The sequence below is a fragment of the Pelodiscus sinensis genome, chromosome 7 (assembly GCF_049634645.1).
Source record: "Pelodiscus sinensis isolate JC-2024 chromosome 7, ASM4963464v1, whole genome shotgun sequence".
Classification (NCBI taxonomy): Eukaryota; Metazoa; Chordata; order Testudines; family Trionychidae; genus Pelodiscus; species Pelodiscus sinensis.
In genome coordinates, this window is record NC_134717.1 from 60,696,229 (window position 1) to 60,721,253 (window position 25,025).

Genomic DNA, 25,025 nt, shown 5'->3' on the forward strand with positions numbered 1-25,025 from the left:
TCCTACGTCTCAATCACGCCGTAGTGGGGAGGAAGACAAAGTCATCATTTACTCTAAAAGCAGCTCAGCCACAGAGGGGCTGGATGCTTCGCTGGCATTTGTTCGCAACGCAGGTGCGTAGCCAGGATCGTAAAGAGAAAGCACCGGGCTTGGATTATGGAGCATTCAGAATGTTGGCTTAGCAATCAAACAACAACATCGTGTTGGTGGTTTCGCTCATTTCAGACAGCGGTACATGAGGCACATAAAACTCTGCCCGTACCGTTAGCACTCCTTAATCTACGGCATTGTTAATGGGGCAGAGCCACAGCCGGTAGAAACCTGGCGATTGATACCAGCGCAGGAGCTGATCCAGTATGGTTTGTGCCTTTGATTGCTTCCGCACCCCCTTTCTCTGTGGATTTAAGAGAAGATTACAATGGGTAATACAGTGCATGTGCACAGAGGAACCATCTACCCGTGGCATGCAACATAGGCACATAGGAATTGCCCAGCTGGGTCTGGCCCAAGGTCCATACCTTCCAGAATCTTCTGTCTGACAGTGGCCAGTACCGGCTGCTTCTGAGGGAAGCTGAGTCCCTTATGAAAGTTTCCTCCTAATTCCTAAAGTGAGGCTCAGCACTCAGAGGAATGAGGTGACTGCTCCATCATGCTCCCCCCAAAGAGAGACCTCTGACTCCAGAGCAAGCTGGGCAGGTGGAGAAGAGCCCAATCCTTTGGTGCAAGCCACCCCACCATGTTCACAGAAAATCCCTCCCTGGATCCTTCAGGTGGCAGTCGGACAGAGTTTCCACAATCACCCGGGAAACCAACCCCCCAAAAGGGTTCAAACCCCCAAATAAATCCATCTTTGTGTAAAAGTTTTACACTTGGAAAGCTCATCAGATTAGCTCCTTTTATCAATGAAAGAGAGATATGCACCATGGTTGATCTCCCCGAGTTTACAGTTATTTACACTAGGCCTGATCATAAATAAAAGTGTTTTTATTAAGTACAAGAAGGAGGATTCCAGTGGCTGCAAGTGAAAACAGAGAGATCAAAGTAAGTTACTAAATTAAAATGAATAGAAAATGCATAGCCAGTTCTAATCCACTAAGAAACTTCTCATGTGCAAATTCTTACCATAAACAGCTGTTCTTATTGCAGGTAAAAAGTTTCAAATGAAAGTTGGCCTTTTACTCTTACTTGGGTCTTCAAAGTTCTTTGTTTTCAATTAGGGTGGGCCAGGCAATTTAAAAAGCCAGCTGAAGACAAAAAGGGATTGCTTCCCACTGCTTAGACTTTCGCCAAAGGGAAGACTCCTTTATTTTATATCCCCCCCTCCCTGGAAAAATACCAGCTTTAAAATGGATTTCAGTCCCAGGTGGGTATGGTCACATGGACTTACAGGACAAACAAGGCTGTTCACAAGTCGTTGAGTTGATCACTGAGTCATTAGGCTTCTGGGGCACCAGTAATGGCTCTCACTAGCACATTTTTACACAGATCCTCACTTCGTATTTCTAACTCCACATACAAGAATGATTCATGCACAGAAATAGGATATAGAGATTCAGCAGATTGGGACATTACAATTGATAGCTTACAGGAGGTATTTTGTGTTATGCATAGTCATAGTCACAAGCCAGTTTTCTTCAAGCACAGAGGTGGGGGCGTCACAGTCTGTAACAGGTACGGAGGGAAATGCCGTATTGCCGCTGCTTGTGATGTTTGTTGCTAGGTTTGCCATAGTTCAGTGTATTTTCTTAGCGCCTCAGCTTAACAGAGGTTGCCAAATCTGGCCCTCAGCCGTACACATTCGTGTGGATAAAGAGTGCACAGCAGGAAGCATATGGGAGCTGGATTAGATCTGCCACAGATCAAACTACTTTCTTTTTGCCTGTAATCCGTCCATTGATTTACAGACTGACATTCCTCCGGTGACGCTCACAAATCCTCCCCACTACTCCCTGGTGCTCGAGTTTGCCTTTGTATCGGCGGATTAGCTGTCAGACATGTAAGCGCAGAGGTAGCTAGAAAGGTCCCCAGTGACTCTCCGGCTTCCAGGGCTGGAAACGCCACTCACTCCAGGCTGCTGAATGCTGGCGCCGGGCGCAGGGCTGCCGTTGGACCCTCATTTGGATACGTGACCTCACAAAGGAGAAGAGGCGCCCTTCCTGAAGGGGGGCAGCATTCCTGCGAGAGGCTGAGGCTGCTGTCAGGTCCTTTGTGGATCAATAAACACATTAACTCAGCAGTTCTACGGTGGCACTGACTTGAGGCCAGAGCTGCTATTGTGCAAGGTCAGTCCCACCCCTGACCTACAGCCCACCTGCTGCTGCTTTCCAGTGGCTGCACTGGGCTTTCCCCTCCCCTTGCAGACAGCCCCTTACCCAGTTCTCGCGTCCCCCCCCAATCTGTTTCCCTACCGGCGCTATTCCTCCCCTGCCGTCCCCCCAGCCTGTTGCAGCCCCTGTCCAGAGGGGTGGCATGGTCCAGCTGTTAGCTGGCCTGCCTGGAAGCCGGCCCACCCTCCCAGCCCAGGGGAGAGCTGCAGAAGCCAGTGCTGACTCACAAGCGGACTGAAAGGAGCGATTAGTCAATGTCCCTGCAAAGAGCACAGCAAGGCAGGGAGAAGGGGGGGGGAGGAGAGAGGTGATGGAAGAGGCAGTTGAGGGTATGGGGGGGGGAGAGGAAAGAGGTAGGGTGACCAACTGGCCCATTTTTAAAGGGACAGTCCCATATCTACGCTCCCCTGCAGGTGTCCTGACTTTTTTAACAATGGGCAAATGGTTCTGTATTTCTGTCTCTCCCTTCCCAGCAGTACTGGGCCGGGGGGGGGGGAGGGGATCTACTGCTGCTTGGATTCTCGCTCTCCAGCTGCCCCCCCCCACCAGTGGTGAGTGCGTGGGGGCGGGGTCTGATGATGGATGTGCGGGTGCGCAAGGTTGGTGAGCAGGCAGCGTGCAGGGCTGGACACGCCCTCGCAGCCTGCAAATTCTTGCTCCGCCCCGCGGCCCCATCTCCAGCCGTGCTGGCTGCAGTGACTGGTGAGGGCGGAGAGGCTGGGCCACCTCTGCTGCCCACCTGTCGGCCCTTCACGTGCTTCCCCTCTCCCTGCTGTGCCTGGTCCCCACCTCGCAACCGCAGCCTGGGGCACTGGCCAAGAGGAGCCAAGCCCTGCATGTGTCAAAGCCCCTGCACAGTGCTGGTTGGGGAAACTTCTCCACCCCTCAGCCGACAGGACGGAAACTAGTTCCAGTCTGTTTGCACCCTCCAGGTCCCCAGCAGAAGTACTTAGCCCCCCCCCCCGCCCCACATCCTGCCTTCAGGGAGTGCGGGGCTGCTCTGTCCCTTAGGCACCCTCCTCTCCGAGCCACCTCACTGGCCTGGCTCACTGAACCCCTGCAGCCAGTTCTTTGGGCTCTGGTGCTCAAAATGCATCTGTCGGGGGCTTAACCCCTTCCTGCCCATGCTGTAGCCAGGGGACAGGAGGTGGCTGGATCATGCAGATGGCCAGCAGCAGCCTGAGGGTGTGAGCTGCCTGTCGACAAGCGGCTTCCAGCCACCAGGGAGGGTGTGGGTGGGAGGAAAGAGGTGGCCCCTGGAAAAACACAGGCCAGGTCCTCCCTCCTCCCCCCGCCCCGGCTCGAAGCCGCTCCCATCTCTTCCCTCCTGCACCGGGCCGAAAGGCTGCTGCTGCTGCCCACGTTCTTGTGTGACCCCTGACAGAAATCTGGAGAGGAAGGCTGTGATCCGGCGTGCCCCTCCCCCACATGCTGCCTTGAGACGATGTGGGTGAGCACAGGTCCCCAGCTATGCTTTGTGGGTTTTTAACAGGGGCCCCATGGACGTGGTTCATTTGAACCTTCTGGGTTGCCTTTGAGCTCCCTTGATGCCGGTTATTTTACCAGGTATCCCATATCCAGAATAGGGAAATGTGGTCACCCCAGAGGGAGGGGGTAGGAAGTAGCTAGAACAGACTGAGGGGGAGGGCAAGGGGTAAGAGACAACCAATCCCGGGAGCTTGCGAGCGGCCTAGATGGTCTACCCATGGCCAGCCTGCTCCTCGCCAGTTCTCACTCCCCCGTCAGCTCTCTCTGTGGTACTTCTGGAAAGGCAGGAAGCAGAGCCCTGTGCTGGCATGAGGGCTACTGTGTGGGCTGCAGGCCTGGTAGTGCATAGCAGAGGGGGGCACTGACCATCACCGGGGCCAGAGGGGGGCGGTTCTCTCCCGCCAGCTGCAATGTGGTGGGGAGGGGAGTGGGGCAGTATGGAAGGAGGACGCAAAGCAGGAGAATAATCCAGGCCTCCTTCCAGTGTTGAACACTGCTCTTTCCAGTCGGATGTTGCACAGCGTGGCAGCTTTTTCATGGCGTCAACGCACGCAGACCAAATCCATTGCCGGGAGGCACCGAATCCCCTCCCCCCCGGGCTCGGCGGGAGACAGACAAGCAGGGTGAGCGGATGCCGTCTGTGCTTGCGGCTGACAGGTAGAGGATTCCCTCAGCCTGTCAAAGCCTTCGGCACTAAAGAACCCAGCTCCGCCCCCTCCCTGCACAGCTTGGCTGCAGTCCTCCTCACGCCATCAGCAGAGTTAATTGAAGCCTGGTGCTATAAATCTTCTGTTGTTAAATGCCAGGCAACCCCTCTGTCTCTCCTGCGTGTGGGAGTTGTGGCAGGATTGAATTTTCAAATAAAATGGTTCACAGGCAGCCTCAGGGCAGCCATAGAGAAAAGTTTCTGCCCTCTTCCCGGCCACCCTCATCTCCAGAGGACTCTTTTTGTTTAAATTGTCATGAAAAGGGGCTTCTCGCTGTACTCCAGGGGGCAGGCAACCCTGGCCCAGCTCCGGCGACTGTTTTGGAACCTGTTGGTTAGGAGAAGTCTGTCAGGCAAACAGAAGATTGTTCTGAAGAGATTCAGGCACTTAGTTCAATGTAGGGTGCTGAAATTACTGGCATTTCAAGTGTGTTTGGCCTGGAACTTTAAACAGCAGAAAATGAGTCTACCTGATGGAAAAGTCTGTTCTGGTTGTCATAACACAACAACCTCCCTCAGATTTCACGAAGCGGAGAATTAAAATCTGTCATGAACACCACTGCCTGCATTTGGTTCAGGCATACAGGGATATCCGTAAGCCTAGTGTTTGAAGAAATAATTATTTCAACAGACCGGTGAAGAAATATAGATAGTCCCTTTATAACCGGATTCTGACCTGTTTGTGCTGCGGCAAAGGTTATTTACTAGAGCTTTCAAAAAGGCACAGTACAAAAAAGGTTCTCAGAATCTCTCAAGCACAGCTCCCTCGTGAATAAAAAACGTGCTCTTTTAATGAATACCGAATGCACTTGTTTGGGATCAGATTTATTAGCAGGCAAACCACGGAAGTTGAAATTGATCAAATCCATTGAAAGTTGTGCTCACATGTGCTTTCACCAGTCTACATTGGATAAGTGAAATGTTTCGACTAGGGAGAAGACTTACTGGGGTAGTTTTGGGGGAGCATTTTTGCCCCAACCTTGTTTTTTTCATTGTACTTTTAGGTACTATGCTGTTATGCATTATGTGCATTACTTGTACCATGAGTAGTTAGCCAGAATTTGGGAGGTATTTCCATTTGAATGATGACAAAGGGATGTGCAATCTGGTTTGTTTACAAAGAACATACAAAGTCTTGTTTCCCTGATCACAGGAGGAGCCAAAAAGAGATTGTTTCTTTTAGGGATGTTGAGTAGTCAACTACCCGATAAGCAGGAGCTTATGTTCCAGCCACAAGCCAGGGTCAAAGAGCTATATTGCCCAGAAACATTACGCAGCCTTAGAAATGTTGTGTGCTTCAAATAGGCCCCTCTGGAGTAATGGAAATGTTCAATTACGGCATCACTGTCTACACTGGCCCTCTTGCGCAAGTATTTTTGTGCAAGAGGGCTTATCCCTGAGCGAGAGCGTCAAAGTATTTGCGCAAGAAGCACTGATTTTGTACATTACAAAGTCAATGCTCTTGTGCAAATTCAAGCGGCCAGTGTAGACAGCTGGCAAGTTTTTGTGCAAAAGCAGTTGCTTTTGCACAAAATCTTGCCAGTCTAGATGCACCCCATGAGTATTGTGTCCAGTTCTGGGCACCGCACTATAGAAAGAATGTGCATTGGAGAGGGTCCAGTGGAGGGCGACCAAAATGATTAGGGAGGTGAAGCGCATGACCTATGAGAAGAGAATGGGCGATTTGGGTTTGTTTAGTCTGCCAAAGAGAAGAGTGAGGGGGGATTTGCTAGCAGTCTTCAAGTTCCTGAAGGGAGGTTCCAAAAAAGATGGAGAAAGGCAGTTCACAGTAGTGATGGATGGCAGAACAAAGAGCAATGGGCTCAAGTTACAGTGGGAGATGTCTAAGTAGGATATTAGGAAAAACTAGTTCACTAGGAGGGTGTTGAAGTACTGGAATGGATTACCTAGGGAGGTGGTAGAATCTCCTTCCCTGGAGGTTTTTAAGTCTCAGTTTGACAGGGCCTTGGCTGGGTTGATTTAGTTGGGATTGGTCCTGCCTTGGGCAGGGGTCTGGACTTGATGACCTCCTGAGTTCTCTTCCAGCTCTATGATTCTACCCATCCTCGCTAATAGGCATTGATGGACCTAACCTCCATGAAGCTATCTAGCTCTTTTTTGAACCCTGTTAAAGTCCTTGTCTTCACAACCTCCTCTGGCAAGGAGTTCCACAGGTTGACTGAGCACTGCGTGAAGAAATCGATTTCAACACGCTCCCTTTTCTAGGCATTCACCTGGGCAAGAATCTGGGCATGGATCTGGCCCTGCTCACTCCTTTTTGGAGTAAGCCTGCTCTTCTCAAACACACCTGGGATCTCATGGAGCACATTCTTTGCTTTTGTCTGTCTTTCTAGCAATATGGTCACAGGAACTAGTGAGGAGAGCCTGGGTGGTCATTTAAAGTTTGCTCTAATGAGGAGACTATTAGCACTCCATGATAACTACACGGTTATTACTGTTTAAACTATGGGTCTACCATGGTTTTATTGTCCATTATTTGTATGATCACCCAGAGGTTCCCACCAAGATTGGGAATACAGAGGGCAGAATGTGGACAAACTCTTCTGCCCTGAGCAGCTTCATAGTCTAAATATACAGGACAACAAAGGAAAGATTTAGATATTAACACAGAGAGTATGCTTATTAAGTTTGCAGATGATACCAAGCTTTGGCGGATAGGGACATAATTCAAAAGGAGCTGGACAAACTGGAGAAATGGTCTGAGGTAAATAAGATGAAGTTTAATAAAGACAAATGCAAAGTGCTCCACTTAGGAAGGACCAATCCATTTCACACAGAATGGGAAGTGACTGTCTAGGAAGGAGTACGGCAGAAAGTGGACCACAAGCTAAATATGAGTCAACAGTGTGACACTTGCAGAAAAAGCAAACATGAATCTGGGCTGCATTAACAGAAGTGTTGTGAGCAAGATAGGAGAAATCATTCTTCCGCTCTACTCTGCACTGATTATGCCTCAATTGAAGTATTGTGTCCAGTTCTGGGCAGCACATTTCAAGGGAGATGTGGAGAAATTGGAAAAGGTGCAGAGAAGAGCAACAAACATGATTAAAGGTCTAGAGAACATGAGCTAGGAGGAAAGACTGAAAGAATTGGGCTTGTTTAGTTTAGAAAAGAGAAGACTAAGAGGAGACATAATAGCAGTTTTTGAGTTCCTAAAAGGGTGTTACAAAGAGGAGGAAGAAAAAATTGTTCTCCTTGGCCTCTAAGGACAGGACAAGAAGCAATGGGCTTAAATTGCAACAAGGAAGGTTTAGGTTGGAAATAAGAAAAAAGTTCCTAATTGTCAGGGTGGTTAAACACTGGAATAAATTGCCTAGGGGAGGTTGTAGAATCTCCAACCCCGGAGCTACGTATGAGCAGGGTAGACAGAGATCTCTCAGGGATGATCTAGATGGTGCTTGGTCCTGCCGTGAGGGCAGGGGACTGGACTCGACCTCTCGAGGTCCCTTCCAGTTCTAGCATTCTACGATTATTCCCATTTTGCCGAAGGGGGACTTGCGGCAGAGAGCAAAAGTCAGTGACAGAGGTAAAAGCTGAATGCAAATCTCCTGAATCTGAACCACAAGAGAATCCTTTCTCTCCCACCTGAAGCATGCTACGTCTGAAATGCAGCGCATCTGGACGCTCCCTTTGCACACCATAGGAACCACTTCTTTGTAAGCTACATGACTCTGTTCATTTGTCTCTCTTCCCTGAGTGTGAAAGAGGATGGCAGCAAAGTAACAGGTACGGGGTGAATATAATAGCTCCAAATACTAGCACGAAAGTCATCAAGGGTGTCTCACTCATATGGTTTTATTGTGATTCTATTAGTGCAGACAGTAGAATGCGAGACAAAGCTGATCGCAATTTATAGCAGCGCTTATTAAAGGGAGGGATGATTTAAATGTGAATAATAGCCAAGAGACACCAATTATCCTGCTTGACAGCTATCTAAATTACTTCTGGGTAGTTAAGACCAGCAATGTCAAGCTTGTGGCCTGTGGGTGCTGAGAAGAGCACTGTAAAGTCACGGTATTAATAAAGTTAACGAGAGGAAAGAAATAGTTTTCGGATGCTGTAAAATGCAAACCTCTTTGGTGTGATACCAGACTGTCCCAGTCCAAGGCATTGCTGTGACAGGCACGGATCAGATTGACTCCTCTGATTCAAACTCAGCTATAATTTAGAGCGCCCCGATATCTCTCTTTGCTCAAAATAACTCCTGTTTTCAAGCGAGACGGCTGAGCAAATGTTGAGATACACGTGTGACGTTTCGCATAGCACGATGCTACAAACGGTATCCCTACAAACAGATTTGTGAAGGGGGCGTGGGAGATGGTTTTGAGCTGTATTTCTGAGTAGGGAGTGAAGTAAAAACACAGGGTCTCGCTGGGAGTCACTTGAAAAGTTATTCACGTGGAGATATTTCTCAAGTTGTCATCAGTAGCTGCTGTCCACTGTCCATGGAATGGAGGTACCCATTCAGGTAGATGACCACTGCATGTCATGTGTTTCTATACTTAAGTTCCTTCTGTTTGGAGGCCAGGTTACCAGATCCAGCAAGAGTCCCCGTCCTTAAGTATTGGGCTTGTCTTGCAAACTGAATATTTCAAAACGTAAGACACTGGAAGAGCATTTCCAGTGTATGCTTGGGTCTGTGTGTGTACATGTTTGCTTAATAACTTCCTGCTGTTTCCAAAGATTTGACCTAGAAATGCAGGTGGGCCAGTGTATGAGATATTGTTTGAGCAATTAGGAAACTCTGCCACTGATTTATTGTGTGTCCTTGGGCAAGTCATTTCCCCTCCCATCCATCATCTGGCTTGTCTGTTTTTAGATTGTAAGATTGTTTCGACTGGGCCCGCTTCTTATTATGTGTGTGAACAGCATTTAGTAAAGGTGCTACTGTATGATACATAATTTCAATTTGGGAGGTATACTCATTGGGAAACATCTACTGATGATCGCAGCTTGAGAATGATGACTATATTAAAGTACACCAAACCCATTGCAGAAAATAAACGTTCAATTGACTCTTAGCATTAGTATGGTAAGTAGAAGTGAGTGTCACTTTGAAATTCTGACATTTAAACATCTATTTTGCCTTGGTACAGGTGATGTGGTCCTCTCAGGAGCTCAACCCGTAGAGAATCAACGTCAGAATTAGACTTCCTATAAGGCAACGTACCACAATGAGAAAATGCAGTATCATGTTTCGTTGAATTGATTCAAAGCAAAACATGTTGGGTCATTTCTGACCATGAAATATTCTCATTTAGTTCTAACCAAACCAAAATAAAATTCGGGATGGAAAATGAAAATTGTTTGGCCAAATCAGTGTTTTGGATTTTAAAAAAAAAATTTTTTACAGAAGCATCATTTTCCATTAGAAAAATCACTCCAATGGGCAATGTCTCACCAGCTCCAATTAATCATGCCCCTCTCTCAGTTACTTACAGACACACATTTGCAGATACACATTTTTATTCCTTGAAATAGAGATGGAAGATGCACCACAAGTGAAATAAACATACAGGCTACGTCTACACTGGCATGATTTTCCGAAAATGCTTTTAACGGAAAACTTTTCTGTTAAAAGCATTTTCGGAAAAGCACGTCTAGATTGGCAGGATGCTTTTCCGCAAAAGCACTTTTTGCGGAAAAGCGTCTGTGGCCAATCTAGACGCGGTTTTCCGCAAAAAAGCCCCGATCGCCATTTTCACAATCGGGGCATTTTTGCGGAAAACAGTACTATGCTGTCTACACTGGCCCTTTTGCGCAAAAGTCTTTTGGAAAAAGACTTTTGCCCGAACGGGAGCAGCATAGTATTTCCAGAAAAGCACTGATGATTTTACAGGAGATCGTCAGTGCTTTTCCGGAAATTCAAGTGGCCAGTGTAGACAGCTGGCAAGTTTTTCCGCAAAATCAAATGATTTTGCGGAAAAACTTGCCAGTCTAGACACAGCCACAAAGTAAAAAGCTGTGTTCCCTTAAAACAAGGCTAAGTCTAGTTTCAAGATCTGCTCTATAATGACCCTGTGATTCTTGCGCTTTGATGTTAAACTATTGCATTATCGCCAAATGCAAAAACCGATGAATAGAGGACCGTGTTAAACTTGGCCACAGTCTTCAGAAAAACCGAGTACATCTGACAATCAAATTACCCAGATCAGTTTCCTGCCACATTCCCCCACATCAACAGGTCAAACCTCTACAGCCCTTCCTCACCCCCACATCTCTGACTTTAATTCACATTTAATTGTATTAAGATCTGAGGCTCAATATTACCCATTTGCATTATGCATGCATGAGCAGGTGTAGGGGAGAAGTGTTGCATGTACATAACCGGCTGGGCCATGTTTTATTTGTCAGGGGTTTCTGAACATGTGCAAACAAAAAGCCTGCAGACTTCAGAGGCAAGACAAGGTCAGCAGAGTGAAGGAATCAATTCTATCGCAAAGCATGGGGGGAGGAGGGGCTGATAACCCAATTATGGACGCGTGCATTATTCATACGTATTACGTCACCCACTCAGAAGGCCCAGGAATGAACAGACAGAGCTGAAGGAAGTGAGAGCAGCCACATGGGCCGCGGGTGTAAACTGGCCGAACTCCACTGACTTCACTGGAGCGGTGCCCATTTGCACCCGCAGCAGATTTAGTGCCAATGTTTTTGGGTCGGTCTTGTAGCCAGTCTAGGAAGAAGGGGACACCACCTTGTCAATAAGTGGATCAGGCCTTTGAACATGATCAAGTATCCAATGAATGGGGAAAGAGCATGAGGAAAGGAAAAAGTTTGATCCAGCTCAGCGCTCCGGTGGCTTTTACGACAACGTTATTTAACCGTGAAATCCTGCCCCCTTTGATGTGAATGAGGGTAGCCCTTGATGTCAGTGGGGGACAAGACTTTCCCCTGGTACTAATGGAAATGTAAGACTGGAAGGAAAGTTGAAGGGATAAGGTGGGGTTGTTCTTTGGGATGACTCCATCAGACTCCCTACACATCAACGGTTATCAATATCACTCTCCAATCCACCCTGTGTCACCCCCACTCTGCCTGAGACACCCCCATCCCCCCATTTTAATCCATTTATGTATTTTGTATGTGTGTTTCCAGGTCCAAACTGCTTTGCAGGAACCACCATAATTCCGGCTGGCATTGAAGTGAAAGTGGATGAGTGTAACATCTGTCACTGTCACAACGGGGACTGGTGGAAGCCCGCTCAGTGTTCCAAACGCGAATGCCACGGAAAGCAGACTCTGTAGAGACCAAATCCAGACCAATGACAAGTCTATTTCAAAAAAAGAGAGTCGTGGCTTCTACACGGCACATGCGAAACCTCCTGCCTGCTGCCACAGCGTCACCAGCAAAACGTTTTAGGGTTCCCAAAAGCAAATTCTTTTACTACCTGGAAAGTGCTCTCCCACACCGTATACAGAATATATATTCAGTAGCTAGATATCTACTCCGCTTTTGCTTGATGGGGACTCAATCGCCAACATTTCAGAAGGGAAAATCTGCACAGATTCCTCCGCTCAACGTGTAACTCTTCTAGCACTTCCAACCACGTGAACTGCATTTTTGCTGTTGTGATTTTTTTTAAGCCTATTCCAAAACTTTCTCACAGCCAGGGTCTTCCGGGTAATTATGGGTTAAACAAGAATAAAACCTGTTTAATGCCGAATGATGCTAAAAACAGAGAGCGAGGGAGGGGGGTGGCTGGCTGGAGGGAAGGAATAAAACTGGAATGTAAACGGCAGAAAGATTGAGCTAGACTCCGAGCAAGAGAGGGATCGGCGTTACCCTAGGAAGACGCTGTGTTATGCTTTCTCCACCGAGTGGGGACAATCAAGTTGAAGGAAACTACACATTAACCATGACTGATTCATTAAAACTGTCAATCAAATCACTCTGTGATGACAGCAGTAGGTGGACACAACTCCATTGCTACCAATGAACCTGACAGGGGAAACGTGGACTAAAATCATTTGAAAAATGGCAAACAGGAGGTTTGCATCCGAGGCTGAAAATCGGCACCATTTGTCACCAGTGATGATCAAGCTCTTTGTTCCAGACTTTTGGTAATCACTTTGAACACATGTACATTCCTGGTGTGCCTATGCTGCCTTACACCGGCGAGCACTTGGCCCTTTGTGGCTTCTGCTAGCGTAAACCATCGGGTTTGGGTGCATAGATGCACTGTGAGTGTGATCAGCATTGACGCTTGCCCTCTGATTTGGTTTCAACACATGGCTTCCCCGAGAGCCGTCTGCAATGACCGTATCACCGTGTCTGCCACACCTCCAAGCCAATCCCTCATCTCACTGAAGTCAAGGGCAAAATTTCACTTGACCTCAGTCAGACCAAGGTTGGGCCCACTGTTTCTAGTTCAAGTGCAGGGCCAAATGCATCTCGGACCAGCCCTGAGTGAGATTTCTGAAGCTCTGTTTGCTAGGCAACAAATTCTGAATTAGAATAGTGGATGAGAGAAAAATGTTAAAACCTACGCCTCTAATTCACAAAGCTGCCCTAGAAGACCAGCCAAAATAATGACAATGGACAACGGGTAGTTCACAGAGCAAGCTAAAACTATGCCCTTATTAACATACAGGGCGTGCACCATGGCCTAGTGTGTTCTCCTGTCCTGTGGACAAGATAGGGTTTCCTGAGGACACGTCTAATGATCCCCTCATTTTCTCACCATCCCCCAAGCCTGTGACCATAATGACGGCGATGGCCAAGGAATCCATGTGTAACATCCCCATGCCTAGGAGATGAGTATACTCCTCCACCTCTGATGCTCCTAGACCCTAGCAGCCCATGAGCAAATGTTCAAGTTTCAATACCATCCCTACATTCTAGGATGCTTCCCATTTATTTCAGTGGGAACTGGCCACGGCTCAGATTCTTATGATGTGCCACCTTTGGTGCCACTGAAGTAGGCCCATCAACATGGATTTACAACAGCACTTGTCATACCAGGCTAGATTATTAACCGCCTCCTCCTGCTGAGCCCATCCTTAAGAACATAAGAATGGCCGTACTGGGTCAGACCAAAGGTCCATCTAGCCCAGTAGCCTGTCTGCCAACAGTGGCCAGCACCAGGTGCCCTGGAGGGGGTGGACTGAAGACACTGATCAAGCGATTTGTCTCATGCCATCCATCTCCAGTCGCAGAAAAACAGAGACCAGGGACACCATTCCTACCCCCTGGGTAATAGCCTTTTATGGACCTAACCTCCATGAATTTATCTAGCTTCTCTTTAAACTCTGTTATAGTTCTAGGCTTCACATCCTTCCTCCTGGAGTAGCTCTGTTTTAGCCAATGGGTCCACCTATGGAGGAAGCGGCTACTCAGCACAAGACAGGAGATCGGAACGTTTCCAACAGATGTTATGAGTCCTCCCTTCTAATAGCAGTTAGTGCCAGGCAGAGCCATTCCTAAAATTAATGTGGTGAAGAGCTGGCCCTCAAACCTTGAGTAAACGGGTTTCCTCGCAGCACACTGGTCTGCCTCACCGGTGGAGGGGAAGGGGAGTTTGTTGGGGCAGCTACTAATAGATAATACGTGATCTCGACTCATGCATGAGCAGCCCTACATGACTGACTCATGCTCACTCAACGTAGCGGCCCTCCACAAGTGGAGCGACATGGGTTCCTTTGCACTCAGGTAGCCTAGTGCCAATTTTGACATTCACAATCATGGGAATAAAAAGTAAACGACGTGGCTGGGGTTGGAACACAAGGCAAATCTGCAGATGAGCCATGACACAACCATTGTCAAGGAGCTACCGAGAACTTCTTGGGGGAATGGAAAGAGAAAATGCAGTTGGGAAGCCAAGATGTACTAATTCTGCATCAAGAGCCATGGCGAGAATTACTAGGGTTCAAGGGTGCATGATAAACCATCTTCAGGAGAAGGACAGCTCTGTGGGCTTTGTTAGCAGCCAGAGTGAGTCTTTCTGGGTGTCTCATGGCAAGATTTTTACTTTCTGGCTTCATCGCACCGACACCTGTTAATTTGTCTTCCTGAAGATGTAACCTAACACCAGCCCAGCCCTCCTCCAACGACCGATACCACTTTACAATTCTCCTGTCACCAGGTCACAGCGAGTGTCTTTTGAACCATTGTTTGCTTTTCCAGTCCTGATTTTTGTTAAGATTTTTGAGCCAGCAACCTACTCTAGAATCAATGGCTAAGCACTTGGGGTCAGATCCTCTGAAATCAGTGGAGCTGTGTTGTGATACACCGGCTCAGGATCTGGCAATAGAAGGAGGAGTAGATCCTTGGTTTGCAACCCGTCCGTTGCCTCTGCATTATTATTTCCTCCCCATTTGTTTTTTTTGGGGCCAGATTCGCAGCTGGCGGGATTCAGCATAACGCTGGTGAAGTCAGCAAAAGTTTAACCCCGCCGAGGCTGCGGCCCACGTACACTGCTACTGTGAAAGAAGGGACCATCGTGTTTATTTGTAACCGGCTAGCTGTCACTGACTAGCCAGTTTCGAAATGCTCTAAACAACAGTGTGCCTGAAAAACTGATGGGGAAACCCCCCCAAACGTGACTGTAACACTATGGGGTTCTAGCAACAATATTTGATGTGTGAAAAATATATTATTAAAAATTATTTTGTTAAATATAAAGTGTGTTAACCTGCAAAAAAATGGTTTTGGTGTGTTTTACTCAGCCACTCCTCTCCCAAAGCGCGTCAGCTCTCCCCGCTCCTCCGGTTCCAAATGAAACAGGACAGCACGGGCTCTGGGATCTTCGTGGGGGTTTTGCTGAGGTAAAGCAGTGCAGAAGAGATTGTAGGCACTCACCTGATGGCTGTAAATAGCAGAAGGGTTCCTGAATTCTGACGGATTTTGTTAACCCACCAGTTCCTCAGCTGGTGTAAACTGACACAGCTCCACTGACGTTAATGGAGTGATGCTGTTTTTTTATACCATCTGAAGAGCTTTCCTGCAGCTTTTCTTAAGCATTCGTATATTTGTCACAAGATGGCTCCGGACCTGGTCTTCGCTTTTGTGCCTTTTCAACTCTGATGTCCCAGGGTGCTCCAAAGTTAGTATTTGCATCAATGCATTGAAAGCCCAGTAATGAAAACAACAGGGCTGGAGCACACCTGTGACGGATCGGGCTGGGTCTGGACACCGCGCCGGGTGAATTGCTCAAAACCAGGACTACTTACAGACCTCAACTGGAGACCTTTCCCAAAACAGGTCACAAACCAGTCACGCAGAGCGCTTCAGCTGCCAATCCGGCCAGTAGGAAGCCTCATGAGCAAAACCCCTCAGACATCACAACCTTCCCTGTGCCACAATCAGCCCCAGGCCTACACACAAGTGAGAGGTTATAGAACCCAATCTCACCTACCCTGAACAGATCCTCCTGGTCCCAAAGAACCAGCCACAAATCCTTTATATAGTCAAGTTATACTTTGGATCTTACCCATAAGATCATTCTGGGCCAATCCTTTAGAATCTAAAATCTAAAGGTTTATTAACAAAAGAAAGAAAAGGTTGAGAGTAAGGTTGTTAAGGAGAACACATTACATACACTGATCACCAAGTTCTTGATGCAGGCTCTTAGCAGAGATGTTACACACTTAAAAGTCTCTGGTGTACATCCTATGTCAGGATGAGTCAGCAAGCCTTCCCAGCTCTCTGTCCCTCGCAAGGCTGCATCTGGGACTCAGTAGCAAAATTAAAGACAAGATGGCGTCCGCCTCATGGCACTTACATATCTCTTCCTTTGTCGCCCAAGCTGGAGCGACTCACATGGTCATGTGACCTACCTGTGTTTCACATGTCAGCCGCCATTATGCCCTGGCTGGTTTGCACATTTCCAGAGGCATGCCTCAGGTGTGTGTTGGCCACCTTGAGAGCCATTGTCCTTGGGGGCCGTGCTAATTAGCATAGTCATTGACTGAACAATCCTTCTTTACACCAGGCAGGCGAGGCCCATTGCTCTGTCTCAGGCAGAGAGCATTCACAGTACAAGCACAGAGTCCATATTCATATCTACACATACAGACATCATACAAGTACATGCATAACATATATAGAAGCAGTAGAACATAAGCTTTCATTTGACACCTCACATGCTCCTGTTTGGTTAGACTTTGGGGCAACCCCTCTCTCCCCCAGTGGGTGCAGCAGTGATCTGTCTGCCCATTATAAAACCCAATAACGTGACAATGCCCAGTAGCTTTGTTCCATAGGTCTTGTACTGTGGTCACAAGAGCATGACTGGCCCCCAAAATAGTAATAATAGGTCTTTGGCTGCAGTCACTAAAAAAGTGCAATGACCTCAGAGCCCTTTCACAGACTCGAAAGGAACACAACAAAGGACTCAGCTCTCAAAGTGCTCTACAAAGGAAGTCAATATCATGCATCTCGTTTTGGAGATGGGGAAACTGAGGCACCACACGGGGGTCACATTGACTTCCCTGGGTTCAAAATTTGCATTTTGAAAAGTTGTGAACACCCCCATTCTGATGCCTCATCCTTTCCTTTACACTCCCTCTGCAATACTCTCTCTCCCCTCTTGGTTTCACACATGCCATCTACGCACAGTAGTACTTTGCTTTCAGGTCCACAAAATCCATTTGGTACCTATAGAGGGAGATGCACCATTATTTACACTAATTAGGAGTTACTCTAATTAATGACAGATTAATGACTGTAGCTAATGTTTGTACAATGCTTGGAACATGTACAGCACTACACATGCTAAATATTAGTCATTAAACTAGCTCTAGCCATATCCCATGCAATGCTAGTTAATCACTTTCTAAAAGCCAGACTCTCCTACTATTACTTGCATCGAGTAAACCCTTCCTCCTGGAGTAGTGCTGGTGATCTCACACTGATGAGAGTAAAGTGCTGCGGCGTGTGAGAAAAGGCTGAAGAAACTGCCCCTTCCTCTCGTCTCCAGGCATTTTAGAAGTGGGTTGAAAAACAATACAAGGACTTTTAACGTGGGGTTTGGAAAATCATTTTGCAGAGAGACTAGGTAGCAGGGGGAAATGGCATGGCACTTTTAAAGGAGGAATTTAATAAACTGCTGAACTTAGCAGTCAAGTCTTACTCGTGGGTTACAAGAAGATTTGCTGGGGGTCTAAACTCAAGTTTTGTTTTTCTTCATTTCAGTCATTGCTGTGGGGTGAGGCTGGGATGAGGGGACAACCCCCCAGCCCTCTCCCACTGCAGCAGCTTAGGACCGGGGTGCATGTCCCCCCACTGAGGGACAGATGCACAGTGAACAGACACGCAAACAAACTCTCTTAAGTAGAGATAGCTGTCCCTTTCTCCACCTCTGCCCCCTGCTGGCCCATTGGAGTTATGACTGTCCTGGTCCCCATCCCTGGCCATTTGCTGCCCCCCTGTGGTCATTCTACAGTATAACTCCCTCCTACCAGACCCCTTCCTCACCATTTGATGAGACTCAAGTGAATTCCAGGCACATCCCATTGTCCTGGCACAACCAAACCCTTGGCCTTGCTTGACGTTATAAGAGGAAGTTGCCTACCAAATGTGGCGGTCCTAGCTCTTAACATTTCAGAGGCGTTCTTGAACAAAACGGAGTCCCAGACAGACGGACACACAGACAAAGTTTCTAAAATATATACTGGATGAGAAAATGGCTATTGTTGCAGGTAGCTAGAGTGACACTATACTTACAATCCCTTCCAAGAGGCTGTCATCTCCTGGACCTTCCGATGAGCTATGCTCCTGTATTAGGCTCCCTGGCTAAGCCAAAAGTGAGTAGGCCTCTGCCTGCTTGGTATCATGGTAACAGGATGCCAATTGCTGGCAATACATGGAGGAATCCGGCTTAGCTGTCTCAGTGTGGGCGTAAGATTTGCCTTTTGGCCAGGCCTGATGTGCTGATAGCTTGGGACTAAGCAGGAGAGGGGCAAGAGCAGCCTGGAAGGCTGGCGGGTCTGCCTGCTGGTTGATCACCTCGTTTCACGCATGGCAGAGCATGTAAAGAAAGATAGTTACCCCGGAGCGGACCCAGGGCTCACCTACCCATGTTCTCCTCCTGAGGGGAGCTGGCCTGCAAGCCCATGGCCATCTGTCCCTGAGCAGCAGAGAGAGAACACCGGTTGCAGATTAGGCTGCTGGGATCAGCCAGCAGGATAACACCATCATGAGCAAGATTAGGGCTTCTTGTGCAGATCGGACGGTAAAGACGCGCTGCAATACAATGGTGCAATTACATAATGGGCTGGCAAGAGCGAGCCTTATACATCGGCTGGATCTGAGGTACATTTACACTGAAGCCCCTTTCATGGGGGGAGGAGGGGACTCAATCATTTTCCTTCTGAGTGTCCTTCAGCAGGCTCTAAAAACTCCACAGCCCACCCTGCCACCACAATGAGCTTTCTGCATACGAAGGCCAGAGGTGACGGGAGAGGTGGGAGCAGGCACGGAAATTGCCTGAGGCCCCTTGTCACAAGGGGCCCAGTGAAGCCAAGTTCAGCATTCACCTTGGGTGGCTATGACTGTCCTGGTCCCCATCTCCGGCCCCTTGCTGCCCCCCTGTGGTCATTCTACAGTATAACTCCTTCCTACCAGACCCCTCCCTTCAGCCCCATGTGGCGGGACTTCGGCTGGCTGCCGTGGGCCCCAGCAAGTCTCATACTTGGCAGCCATCCTGTAACTCACTCTCAGCCCCCATCAGGGGCCCAGACTCCTGGTTGCAAACCATTGGTGTAAAGGAGCACAAGCATAAACAAGAGCCATCCCAGACATTTCTGTGGTGATTATATCCATGAGCACTGGGTGAAAGAAGGCACCCTTCTGTCAGGAGAATGGCATTTTTCAGCCAGACCTCAGTGGATGTTATTTGTGGGCTGCTTTTTCCCCTTGTTGGCTTATTTCTGTGGTTTGAGAGTGCCAGGTAATTCCACCCTTGTCACTGTGGACAGGGCTGTGCCAAAAGCTGTCTTCATATATGTCAAACCACAGGATGCATTGTGGGTGATGGCTCCTGTTTAAAGACAAACAAAAGGCAAAAGAAGTTCAAGTTAAGCACGTTTAATATACTGTCTTGGACAGGGATGCGTGCCTGAATCAGGCCTAGCCTGCAAGCGCCTTAAGGCAGGGGATGTCACTCATGTCTTGATCTGAGTTAGACACTACTGTTATACATATAGGAAAGATGTGAAGAAGCACCGAATAGATTTAGGCGCCGCCCTTGACTTCTACACTGTAATCCATTCCAATAATAATGTAGTCCACAGTGAGTGTTGCTAACAGCTTTGCAGGACAGGAACATAAGAACAGCCATACTGCAGGTCCCTCTAGCCCAGTGTCCTGCTGTCTGACAGTGGCCAATGCCAGGTGCCCCAAAGGGAGTGAACAGAACCAGGGAATCATCGAGTGATCCCTCTCCTGTCTTCCATTTCCAGCCTCTGAAAAACAAAGGCTAAGGAAACCATGCCTATTCATCCTGGCTAATACGTATTGATGGACCTATCTTCCATGAATTTATCCAGTTCTTTTTTTGAACCCTGTTAAAGTCCTGGTCTTCACAATGTCCTCTAGCAAGGAGTTCCACAGGTTGATTGTGCATTGCATGAAGAAAAACGGCCTTTTGTTTGTTTTAAACCTGCTACCTATTAGGAAAAGGGGAACGGTGATATTACCATCCACTGAGACGCTCAGTCTCTCCAGTTGCATGTTGCCAAAGCTAAGGATGCGCATCTCAATGTATTTATTTATTTTAATATTTTGTGGTGCATGTCCCCTTTTAATTAATAACAGAGGCAGGCCCATTAACTACTCGCCTTCGTTCATGCCTTTCAGAGACACCGTTGCAGATGCAATTTAATTTCTTGACCCAGAATCGATAGCAATTAATAGCCTCTCTTTAATCTTGTTGAAAACTGCATGGGGGGCTTCCATTTGAAGAGAAGGGTGTCAGATACAGGTTGGTAGCTCCAGGAGCACTGCGTGGCCTCCTGGCTGCTTTCGACTCCTTTAAAGCGACCGCTCAGGGCTCAGTTTCTCAAGGCTTGAGGGTCAGTGAGGGTTTGGCACCTGCGAGTGGAGCCAGAGGTTGCAAAGGTAAATGTGCAGGTGCATAAACCCAAGGGGGGAGGTATCTCGAATGTGCCAGCACAGTGGGGAGGCCTGGCTATCTGGACACAGGTGCACGTATGAGCTGGCGTAGTGAGCAGATGCTGCTCAGACCAATCTAGCCTCAAAGATGGAGGGGCTTGGCTGAACCCCCACAAGCCAGCATGCCCAAAGGGCACTGCAGACACCTGACTTACTCTCAGATTCACAGACCGGGCTCTGCTTCCCCCTTGCTCCCGTGGGTGGCACATACCTTCTCCCTTACTGGCACCGATTGCTGCCATACTGAATGGCTCCAGTGTGCAGACTAATGGAGCTGGAGCTCAGCTCCCCCTAGCATCCCAAACCGCAAGTGCAAAGCCCTCCTCCCTCGGCCCCATAGTTCCAGGGCTGTGCCCTGCCCCATGCAGGGGGACCAGGGAGATTCATACTTACCCCTCCCCTGCATGACAGAGCAGCCAAGGGGCCCTGAGGGGACAGAAGGGAAGCACAGGGGGCTCTGAGGGGACAGATGGGAAGCACAGAGGGTGCTGTGGGGACAGATGGGAAGCACAGGGGGCACTGAGGGGACAGACAGGAAGCACAGAGGACACGGGGGGGACAAACGAGAAGCACAGAGGGCACCGAGGGAACAGATGGGAAGCACAGGGGGCGCTGAGGGGACAGACGGGAAGCACAGGGGACGTTGAGGGGACAGAAGGGAAGCACAGAGGGCGCTGAGGGGACAGATGGGAAGCACAGGGGGCTCTGAGGGGACAGTTGAGAAGCACAGGGGGCGCTGAGGGGACAGACGGGAAGCACAGGGGACGTTGAGGGGACAGAAGGGAAGCACAGAGGGCGCTGAGGGGACAGATGGGAAGCACAGGGGGCTCTGAGGGGACAGATGGGAAGCACAGGGGACGTTGAGGGGACAGAAGGGAAGCACAGAGGGCGCTGAGGGGACAGAAGGGAAGCACAGGGGGCGCTGAGGGGACAGACGGGAAGCACAGGGGACGTTGAGGGGACAGAAGGGAAGCACAGAGGGCGCTGAGGGGACAGATGGGAAGCACAGGGGACGTTGAGGGGACAGAAGGGAAGCACAGAGGGCGCTGAGGGGACAGTTGGGAAGCACAGGGGGCGCTGAGGGGACAGACGGGAAGCACAGGGGACGTTGAGGGGACAGAAGGGAAGCACAGAGGGCGCTGAGGGGACAGTTGGGAAGCACAGGGGGCGCTGAGGGGACAGACAGGAAGCACAGGGGGCGCTGAGGGGACAGACGGGAATCACAGCAGGTGCTATGAGAACAGAGGGAGAATGCAGTGGGAATTCCGAGACATAATTCAGGAGCTGAAGGGCTAGAGAAGGGAGCATTAGGTGAGCTGAGGAGATAGAGGAAAGTGAAGGAGTCGGTGGAAAGTGCTGCAAAAAGGACCTGTACAGAGGATGAGAAGCTGGACAGGAGTCTACAGGGCGCCCTTGTAGCCAAGAAGGCTGATGCCATATTGGGGTGCATTAAGAGGAGCATTGCCACCCAAGCTAGGGAAGCGATTATTCAGCACTGGTGAGGCCACATCTGGAGCACTGCATCCAATTCAGAAAGGATGTGGACACATTGGAGATGGTCCAGTGAAGGGCAACAAAAATGATTCAGGGGGTGGAGCACATGCCTTACATGGCGAGGCCGAGGGATTGGGGCTTATTTTGTCTACAGAAGAGAAGAGTGAGGGGCGAGTTTATAGCAGCCTGCAGCTACCTGAGGGGGGGTTCCAAAGAGGATGGAGAGAGGCTGTTCTCAGTGGTGGCAGGTGGCAGAACAAGGAGCAATGGTCTCAAGTTACAGTGGGGGGGGGTCTAGGTTGGCTATTATGAAAAATTATTTCCTTAGCAGGGTAGTGAAGCATTGGGATGGGTTCCCTAGGGAGGGGCTGGAGTCTCCATCCCTAGAGGTTTTTAAGTCCTGGCTTGAGAAAGCCCTGGCTGGGATGACTTAGGTGGGATCGGTCCTGCTTTTAGGTCCTCTCTTCCAGCCCTAGGATTCTCAGATTCTATAAAAGTGCTGGAATTTTGGGGAAGAGGATTGCTTGGGGAAAAAGAGGAACAAGGCTGGTAAAAAAAAAGGAGCCGAGGACAGAGAAAGGAGAAATTAGCAAAGGGTTGTGTGTGAGTCAGAGAGACTGGGGGATAGCGTGTCGGCGTGTGCACGAGAGACAAGGCAGATTTTCACAGGGCAAAAAAAATGATTTTTTCATGAGGTTGATAAGTAGAAAAAAATGAGTCTGAGGGGAAACATGACCACGGAGAAATTGCAGCAAAGTCACACCCGGACCTAGGTGATAGGAAGAGAGAAGGGAAAACTCCACAGGGAGCTGGTAAGTTACTGCTTTTTTAATTTAAATACATTCTGCTTTACTCAAACTTTTCTAGCTGCAGCGGGCTTCGGTTTCCTGTCCCCTGAATTGGTGTCTGCATACATCTGCTCTCTGCCTCTTTAATGAGAACACCTCACATCTTCTTCTGTCCCAGGGGCTTTTCCTCACAGTGTTTTCAGAGCCTTATTAATATGCAGTTATCTAGAATTTGAGATTATTTTCCCCATCCTCCTCTGGAAAGCCATCTCTGCATTATATCACCTGCCCAGCATTGTGAGGCATATTTCATCCTCATATCACAGCGTTCGAGAGGCACTTACTGAAACAGGCTAAGACTGGAACAAATTGGAGTTTCAACTCCCTCCAGCCTCCCCTCAGACGCCACCACGCGCTATCAGCACCCAGACGGCTGATTATCAATGCCCGAGTCAGTGGCGTGTAATTGCTTCAATGGCACATAATGACTTGAGTTCCATCTTACTTGACTTTCCCGAGGAGCGTGCCGTTGGCCCAATCAGCGGGGATGCCTGAGCCACTGCGGCGAAAGCGAGTCACCAATGTGTCCGGAAAACATAACACCACATGCATATGGGCAGAGAGCAGAGGGCCTTCTGGCCACCACAGAGCAAGGAACACTCTGCTTCTGGCTTTCTAAAGGGAAAAGCCAAAAATACAGGCAGTCACAGAGAGAGAAGGGTCTTCTAGTGGCCCAACAGGCCAGTTTGGAGCTTAGCAATAGAAATGGGTCCAGTCAAAATTCTTACTTCACCCATGGTGTGTCTCTAACAGCCTGGGACTGACACAGAAATAACTATGCTGCATACAGGGCTGTCCCGAGTGGGGGGGGGTGGAGCCTGGGGGAACCCTTCCTGCCAGTGCCGCAGGCATGGGCCCAGAGCAACCCTCCACTGCAGGCCCCAATGCTCCCTTTGCTCCACCCCTTCCCCAAGCCCCGCCCCTGATCCGGTCCCGCCTCCTTACTCCCTCCCCCCTGAGCAAGACAGCCCAGAAAATTACAAGGGCCTGGCGTGACAGCAGCAGGGTTTACTTCCCCCCCTCTGTCTTCCCTCGCTGCGCATCACATGGGCGGCAGGAGCTGGAGCAGCCCAGCAGCTGCCCGCCGTGCTGCCCTCTTGCCCTCTGCGCCTCACTTCCCGCCATCGCTGAGAAGCTGCACGCAGTGGGCTAGAAGGCGGCAGGCAGCACGGAGCAGGTTGCCGGCTCCTGCTGCCCATGTGGTGAGCAGGTGGGCATGTCTGCTGCCGCTGCGCCAGGCACCCATAATCCCCTGGGTCTCTCCCATCCATAGGACGGTTGGGGTGGCTGCCATGGAGCCCCCAAAAGCTACAGTCAGATTCACTTACACCAACCTGCCCTTGCAGTGCACTGCAGACTAGCAAATCTCCCTCAAAACCAAGGAGATCCAGTATATTCCCATTCGATAATATCTTATCTAACAGCTACCGCATATTCCTCTAGTTATCAGCTCACTAGATGCGAAAACTCCTAAAGAGTCTAGTTGGGGACACGGAAAACCCTCAGGGTAGGGGTTCAGTGCCTGCTAAAAATCCGCTGCCCATAAAGCCTCAAGCTGCTTATCTAAAAACTGAGGCACCAAAAAACATGCACTTTCTGGCCCGTCAGCCTCCACTGCTCTTCGGTGTCCCAGGTGTAGTGGTGAGGAGCAGAGACATGGCTGGAGTCGCTCACTTGTGCCACTTCTGCTTGCTCCCCTGGGGGCTTCCTGAGGGGTTAATCGCAGGTAATGGCTCCACGTTCGTTTTGGCCCTGCTCTTTCACACGTCAGTTCCCCCGCAGTCCCGTCTGTCCTTGACGATGCCCAGTCCAGTTGGCTAGCAGGCAAGAGAGCACCAATGGCAAATGTGTAAAGCAAAGGGACCGTGCAGAGGATGCCAAGTTGTGGGGTGTATACCACGCTGTGGGGCACAGCACGCTGGAACGGGCCCACAACCCGCAGGGCTGCCTCCTGATGGCTGTCGGACACCCCCGCCCCACATACTGACCGTGCAGGCAGAGCAGTTTTACATAGCACTGTGCTGTGCA

General features: G+C 49.2%; 2 protein-coding genes across 2 annotated transcripts in view; one reads left to right on the forward strand and one right to left on the reverse strand.

The window, feature by feature from the left end:
* VWC2L (von Willebrand factor C domain containing 2 like) overlaps window positions 1–11,946 on the forward strand; it is a 101,823-nt gene extending 89,877 nt beyond the window's left edge. The window contains exon 4 of the mRNA XM_006127392.4: window positions 11,641–11,946. Coding sequence (XP_006127454.1) covers window positions 11,641–11,789 — 149 coding nt within the window. The 3' untranslated portion in view covers window positions 11,790–11,946. The remainder of the gene's footprint in view (window positions 1–11,640) is intronic.
* Window positions 1–25,025, reverse strand: part of BARD1 (BRCA1 associated RING domain 1) — a 159,353-nt gene that overhangs the window by 45,911 nt on the left and 88,417 nt on the right. The window lies entirely within an intron of this gene.